We start from the raw sequence: 7820 nt of genomic DNA, 5'->3' as shown, positions 1-7820 counted from the left end.
TGCAGGTTTAATAGAAGACACATTTTATTGGATTCGATTGGTAATTTTTTTTTAGCTTGCCTATTATATTGAAAATTTGAAACTAACATCCCAGAATTTCTACACAAAGTACTAAGGGGATGCAAATACCTACTTCAAAACTTTAATTCAAGGGCAATTTTGATACCCTGGGCATTCCAAATCAGTTTTTTTCCAGTGACATATGAAGGTATTTTGTGGGCAAATAAGTATCTTTTCTCCAAATCAAATCAGATTCGACTCACACAGATCTATAAACCCATCTTTCATACAGGATTTGAAGAAAATTCTATCAATCCCCTTCAGACTTTATATTTTATTTATCAGATATTGTCAGGTGCGACTTCATTTAATAATCAGGAAAGAAACCACTCAACTCCATTTGTTTGAAATTAAGTGCACTTTTACTAATTACAAATGAAAAGTAGCGAAGCTAAGCTGAATCTGGTTAATTAGGCGCGAAAGCAAAGAATATCATGTATAATTCAATCCCCTCCCCTTGGCACCCCAGTCCATAGTCCAATTATAATTCACCCAACTGTCAGGTGGGAGATATCTTCAAAAAACATCACCAGGATGGAATGCTGGACAGTTAACCTTGGCGGGAAACTCCCTTCCTCCGCATGCGCAATGAGATGGTCAGGTCAGCGTCTAGAATCTTCCTCCAGCACATAACGATTCCCTTTCCAAATACCATGCCCCCCCTCCCCGTTTCAATGGCAGCCGAAGCAGCAGCAAAGCAGAGGCTGACAGATTGTCCAAGGGGGGGGAAATTGTCAATCTGTTGGGAGGAGTGGATTGGATTTATGAAAGCATACTTGTGGGACCCTCACAAAATGGCTGTTGGGTGCGTGTCAGAAATTACCCGTTTATTAAAAGCCAACAGATTGTATTTTTTTTTCCAGTTTATCACCCTCCTTGCCACTGGTGGTCAGATACGCTTCCAAATATAGTAAAACTTCAGCATAATGAAAAAGTCATAGGAAGGCTATATATAAGTTAACTCTGTGTGTGTATTAAAATCTAACTTTGTCGTTTCCTTCAATTTATGTCATTTGCCTAAGTGTGGGGTTAAGTAAATAGCATCACTTGTTCTAAAACATTTATGTAACAGACAATGCTTTCATGATATCTGAAAACTGCTAACCCAAGGATTTATTTCAGAGAACTTCAGTCATCCATCCTTCTATTTTCTATAAGTGACTTTGGGGTCACCAAGGGTCGCATGACCTTCTGGTAAAAAACATCCTTGGTATCATACCAGGTTAACATTTATTTTATTAAAAGAATTTTTACAATACACAAGGAGGCAAGCTCCTAACCTAGGCATTCCTACAGTGTCTTCAATGTGTGCTCAGCAGATATACATATCTACACTATATTTTGCAATTCTGCAGTTTCTGGTGCTTCTGCAGTGTCTTAGAACACATTCCTTTTCAATGAATAGAGGCTTAAGAAATGATTGCACAATCGTCTTGATTCTACTTGCCGCATAACAAGTTTTGACAAGGACATTTTCTTCCAAATCAAACTTTAGAATCCAAGTAATTGTAAACACTGTACATATTTGAGGTGGACAACTCAAGGGGTCTTCCCAACCACAAATCCCACCACTCTTTGCTGTTGCCAGGCCTGTCTTTAAGAACATTGTTACTGATAGTCAGCATCAAGTCATCAGTTTTATGTACTACTAGTGTTTTTTTAAGCTTGTATGTAGCCAAAGGCTTGAAATCCCATACTCTCCAAAGATGTTGCTGTTCCAACACACTTATGATCCTTAGAAACATTAGAACGGCTGCCTATTCTAGATTCATATTGTGTCACTCTCGTAGCCTTGAGAATTAGGATATGATCAAGTTGAAATGAATAGTTAAGTACAGAAAGTCTTCCAACTTAGAACCATAATAGAGCCTGCTATATATCTCACTGTCCCCTGCAGGCCATTTTTGCCAAAAATCAAGTGATGCCGGTTTTCGGCAAAAATATAAAACACGGACCAGTTGTCGAGTGCCTGACATGGGGGGGCACATCCACCAGAACTTTGGAACCAGGTTGTAAGTCCTGGCGAGGTCTGTCGTGACTTTGAACAGTCTCTAAGTGACCGATGATAAATCAAGGACTACCTGTGCAGAGTTACATCTAAATACTCAGAAAAAAGGCATATGAGTAAACGTATTACCTTTGTGATATTAAAGCACACGATCCTCCCCTTGCAATCTCTCTGTTCATATAATTTACAGCAAAGTGGTTAAATTTTCTATAGGCTCTCTTAATTAAATTTGTCCAATTTATATATCTGCCCATCTCGCCAAACAAATGATTCTGGGGAGGTGCAATATACATTCTTGGTTTTTAACATTAAAAACCTCTGACTTATAGTTTTCATTTTTGGGATGTCTGAAAAGAAAACCAGGGTTCCTTCTGAGCTGCTCTTCACAAAGGATGTGCAATTAAAAAATAAACCTATATGGTCATTTTAAAAAAACCATCTTGATCTCCCAATGCATTCTTTAGTAGAATAAAATGGTTGCTGAGCCACTGGCGCGAGCTGCATGGTCGCGAGCTGCACTGGCTCCCCATCGGTCTCCGGACCCGCTTCAAGGTGCTAGTCGTTACTTTTAAAAGCCCTACATGGTACTGGACCTGGTTACCTGAGAGACCGCCTCCTGCCATTTACCTCCCAACAACCAATAAGATCACACAGGTTGGGCCTCCTCCGGGTGCCGTCGACCGGACAATGCCGGCTGGCGGCCCCCCGAGGGAGGGCCTTCTCTGTAGCTGCGCCGGCCTTATGGAACGAACTACCCACGGAGATCCGGACCCTTACCACTCTCCCGGCCTTCCGTAAAGCGACTAAGACCTGGCTGTTCCGGCAGGCCTGGGGCTGTTGAGTAATATTCCAGCCCCACGTGACTGAATGGTGATTTTGTTTTAAATAATTGTATTTTTAATATTTTATGTCTTTGCTTTGTTGTGAGCCGCCCAGAGTCCCCTGGGAGTGGGCGGCATACAAATTTTATTAAAGTTACAAAGTTACTGTGTCGGAGGAAACTGCAGAACTTGTGTAGCAACACAATCCCTGCCTCTCGATGCAACATTTCAACTGAAATAAGAGCGAGTGGAACTTGTGACGCTGGAACAGATGTGTAGTCTTTTTGGCGATGTAGTTAAGAATTGATACCACAGATCTAAATGAAATATACAAAACGGACACTAGAGTTGATCATTAATATACTTTAATAAAATATCTTAAATAAATTCTTAACAAAGTCATAAAAGCTGAAGACATTTTTTTTTTTTTTGCACAAAGTGAAAGTGGACCAAATCATTTCTTTTAGTGCAAAATATACAAATCAATTCAGGGAATTTGTTATCCCCGATCTTCGCTGCATGTAGTTTTTTAAAGCCATCTCAATTTCAGCTCTACAAATAAGGAAAATAAAATATGAAATTAGCCATAATAACAAAAGTGTCTGTAAATAACGGGGGGGGGGGGGGAAGTTTAGTATAACAATATTTTTGCATTCTGTCACTGCATGTTAATTAAAAGAGCCGAGGTGGTGCAGTGGTTAGGGTGCAGTACTGCAGGCCACTTCAGCTGACTATTATCTGCAGTTCAGCGGTTCTAATCTCACCGGCTCAAGGTTGACTCAGCCTTCCATCCTTCCGAGGTGGGTGAAATGAGGACCCAGACTGTGGGGGGCGATATGCCGACTCTGTAAACCGCTTAGAGAGGGCTGAAAGCCCTATGAAGCGGTATATAAGTCTAACTGCTATTGCTATTGCTAACTTTTGGAAGATTTTTGGGATGTAGGCGAAATGTACAAAGAGCTGCATATGATAAAATAAGCCAGAGGCATATATAAACCTAATCAACTTAAAACCACAGATTCTCAGCAGCACAAAACGCCTACTGTATACTATTTCCAAACTTCTAAAAAAGGCCCAAGGACCTAAGCTCTCCACAGTGTGCAGCATGAACAAAAAAATAAAATAAAATCCAGAAATATGACCCCTACGTGCAGATTGTCTTTTCTGGCATGAATAATTTTGGCAGAAAAATGATGGCTGCTACTGGAAATCCCCTGACAGCAAAATGATACTTTGGAAGCATCACGATGACTTATTTTGCTCAAATGCCAAAAAATAAAAATAAAAAAACATTCCGCACAGATGTTATTTTAAAGATTGTATTACTATTTTACAGTGAAATTATGTATTTGAAGTGGACTTTATGACACTCGGGAACAGATTAATGCAGCCAGCAATGCAGTGATCATAGCGGTGTTAATTTTAACAACTTGATACTACTGGAATCTTGTTATTTCTGCCTTCTTGTATTAACATATCTCTCATAACTTTCCAAGTAACAACTTTCAAGTCCCCAGAAATCAGATTAGATATTAGATCTGATATTGCACTTAATAACTGCAGCTAGATTGTTGGTGGCGCAATATTGGAAGAAGGAAGATTTTCCTATTATTCAAGAATGGACATTGAAAGTAACAAACCTAGCCGAGATGGCTAAAATATCAGCATATCTTAAGGACCATTCAAACGAGAGATATAAACTGGAGTGGAGAAGATGGATTGATTATACTCAAAACAAATACGGGACTAAGAAACTCCAGATAGTTTATGATTAGAGATCAGGAATTATAAATTATCTGGAGTTAGTCCAGCAAGGAGGAGCTAGAGTTCAATGGAAACACGTTCACCATCTTTTTGGTTTTGTTTTTTCTTAAACTGTATCTCAGATTATCTTTGCTAAAGATTTATATCCTGTATTGGTTCTGGGAAGTCGGGGGCAGGGAGAAGGGTGGGGGGGGAGTTGGGGGGGGAGGGTGGGGGGTGGGAACTAAACTCTTGTAACAATTTGTGTTTTTTTTTTCAAGAATGTTTAATAAAAAGATTTATAATAATAATAAAAAAAATCCCCAGAAATCAAGGAACTCTGCTTCCACCTCATCCCACTGTGAATTCTTTCTACCAGATAGATTTGGTCATTCTGGTTAAAAATGTACACTGGAGCAATTTATTTAAAAACATACACCTATGTTCTATTCCTGTGATGGCGAACATGTGGCACGCAGAGTCCTCCTTGAGGGTATGTGCGCCATCATCAATGGCTCTTCTGGTTTCCGGCACATGCATGCATGTGCGTGCCGCCCACCCAGTCTTTGGCTTTTTGGCACTCCGGCAAGCACAAAATCTAGTTGGCCAGTGCAATGGAAACCAGACTGGGTGACTGGTGCGCGTATGTGCTCCACTCAGCTGGTCTTTGGGTTTCCAGGGGTCCGGTGCAAACATGTGCGTTCTGGTTTGGGCACTCAGTGCTGAAAAAGTTTGCCATCACTGTTCTATTCCATCCAGATTTCAGATGAAGGGACGTAATACAGGTAAGTCCTCAACTTACAATCACAATTGAGCCCACAATTTACATTGTTAAGGGAGAACAGTGTTAAAGTAATTTTGCCGAGGTGGCGCAGTGGGTAGAGTGCAGTACTGCAGGCCACTTCAGCTGACTGCTATCTGCAGTTCGGCGGTTCAAATCTCACCGGCTCAAGGTTGACTCAGCCTTCCATCCTTCCGAGGTGGGTAAAATGAGGACCCGGATTGTTGTTGGGGGCGATATGCTGACTCTGTAAACCGCTTAGAGAGGTCTGAAAGCCCTATGAAGCGGTATATTGCCCCATTTTACGACTTTTCTCGCCACATTTGTTAAGTGAATCACTGCAGTTCTTAAATTAGTAACACGGTTGCTAAAGTGAATTTGTTTTCTCCACTTTGCTTGTCAGACGGTCGCAAAAGGTGATCGCATACTTCCGGGACGCTGCACCCATCATGTGTCAAGCATCTGAATGCAAATAACCTGATCACTGCAGTGGTCGTAAGTGTGAGAAATGGTCACTTTTTTCAGTGCCGTTGTAACTTTGAATGGTCAGTAAATGAACTGTTGTTAAGACGAGGACTACCTGTACCACATATAAGAACAGATTCTCCTCTCTGCTACTGACCCACATTTGATTGAGGGGTTTCTGTTATCAAATGTTTAGCTATAATAGAACTGTGCAATAGGGCAATCAGCAGTATCACCTGATGTTTAGAATTGGTTCGTCTCTTACCACAAGCTGCAATTCAATGCTGTACTCGTTGTTATAAAATATTCTTCTATTTCTTTCTTCGATCTTTGCAAGCTTGCTGTTCTGATAGACAAAGTTCTAAAAATAATAGCAATACATTATCCAAACTTATTATATTTAATACTATTATTTGAGCAACCTCAAATCAATAAGATTATCAAGCCAATATTAAAATTTTAACACTACTAAATTTTAACCAAAAGTTCTTTGTATTCTGGGATGAAACATATCCTGTAGTAAATGAAATTATATATTCTTGATGGGTAAAAAGAATACATGAAACAAAAACAGTAGCAACTAATTTCCTACAAAATGCTGTTTTATTTGTCCTACAAAACAAATACATATGACATGTTTTGTTGCACAAATTTAAATCTAAGATAACTTTCCATCAATATAGAAAATATATAATTAAGCCACAGTTCTAGGTAGAATGATTCTTGAATTCTTAACCTATAGATTGAACCTATAGGTTAAATATAATTGAATCTATAGTTTTGAGAGCATCGGGTAAGGCTTTAAATCAGAGATTCCTAAGCATACTTAAAAGAAATCTCACCTCCCTCTGGTTAAATGGGAGTTATATGTAATTAATGCTATTTAGCACTACAATTATTACCTTGCAAAGTTTAAAACAGATATGTTTAAAAAATCACATTAAATGCCTTAGTCTATAAAAACATAGCATTTGACATCAGCAGGAAAAAAACTTTTCATTAATACATTTTTTAAACAGTTCTAATAAAAAATGGCTCAATTATCTGAACATCTGTTAGAGAATAATAGTAAGCTTTAGTTTTGGGGAAAAATATCTAAAGGAATATGAGATGAGAAGAAAATAGTTGTGACAATTGTGACTGATGGGCTTTTTTAAAGCTATAATTTAGTAGGGAAAATTCTTGAAGTTTACCTTTATGTCTTATGTCTTGGGCCTTATTATAGTGGGGGGGGGCTTATTAGTTTGGGGTTGCTCTCTTGCAAGCGGGTGCCCAAAGAGATGGGCACAGCCTCAGGGGCAAACGGCAGTGTTGCACTGTCGCAGCAGCGCAACAAAGCCGCCATGAGGTGACCACGCTCATGAGCAGCCGCCCAGCAACACTCCTTTCCAGCTGGTCAGAGCACCACTCACCGACCCAGTAATATCCCAAAGGCGCTAAGCCACGTGGCGCTCTGCCCGGCTGGAAAGAGAGGTTGCATGAGCACTTGTTCTGCCTCCAGCTTGCGTGCCTCCCTGCCTCACATGCCCACTCTCCCTGCAGCGCTGGGCCAGGGCGCCACCGCCACCCCGCTGCCGCCATGCTCCGAGCATGACCGGCTTCCAAACTCCGGAGATCCGCTGCCAAGTCTGCCGGCAGCGGCCGCTCTGGGACTACGCTCTATGGTTGTGGGCTGGCTGTTGGAAGACTCTGGTACAGGGGATGGTGAGGCAGGGAGGCACGTGAACTGGAGGCAGAACAAGTGCTCGCGCAACCTCTCTTTCCAGCTGGGCAGAGCGCCATGCAGCTTAGTGCCTTTGGGATATTACTGGGTAAGTGAGTGGCGTTCTGCCTAGCTGGAAAGGGGTGTTACCAGGTGGCTGCTCGTGAGAGGAGCTGCCCAGCAACCATCCCCCCCCCCGCTCCAGCTGGGCACAGCAACACCCACCAACCTAGCGGTATC

General features: G+C 41.1%; 1 protein-coding gene across 1 annotated transcript in view; it reads right to left on the bottom strand.

Moving 5' to 3' along the window:
• Positions 1–3237: 3237 nt before the first annotated feature.
• Positions 3238–7820, bottom strand: part of SLC44A3 (solute carrier family 44 member 3) — a 28106-nt gene continuing 23523 nt past the window's right edge. The window contains 2 exon segments of the mRNA XM_032217706.1: positions 3238–3441; positions 6144–6239. Of these exon segments, the coding sequence (XP_032073597.1) occupies positions 3436–3441; positions 6144–6239 (102 nt within the window). The 3' untranslated portion in view covers positions 3238–3435.

The sequence above is a fragment of the Thamnophis elegans genome, chromosome 5, assembly GCF_009769535.1.
Source record: "Thamnophis elegans isolate rThaEle1 chromosome 5, rThaEle1.pri, whole genome shotgun sequence".
Classification (NCBI taxonomy): Eukaryota; Metazoa; Chordata; class Lepidosauria; order Squamata; family Colubridae; genus Thamnophis; species Thamnophis elegans.
The sequence above is the reverse complement of the archived record's forward strand: the minus strand, read 5'-3'. Positions and strand labels throughout refer to the sequence as shown.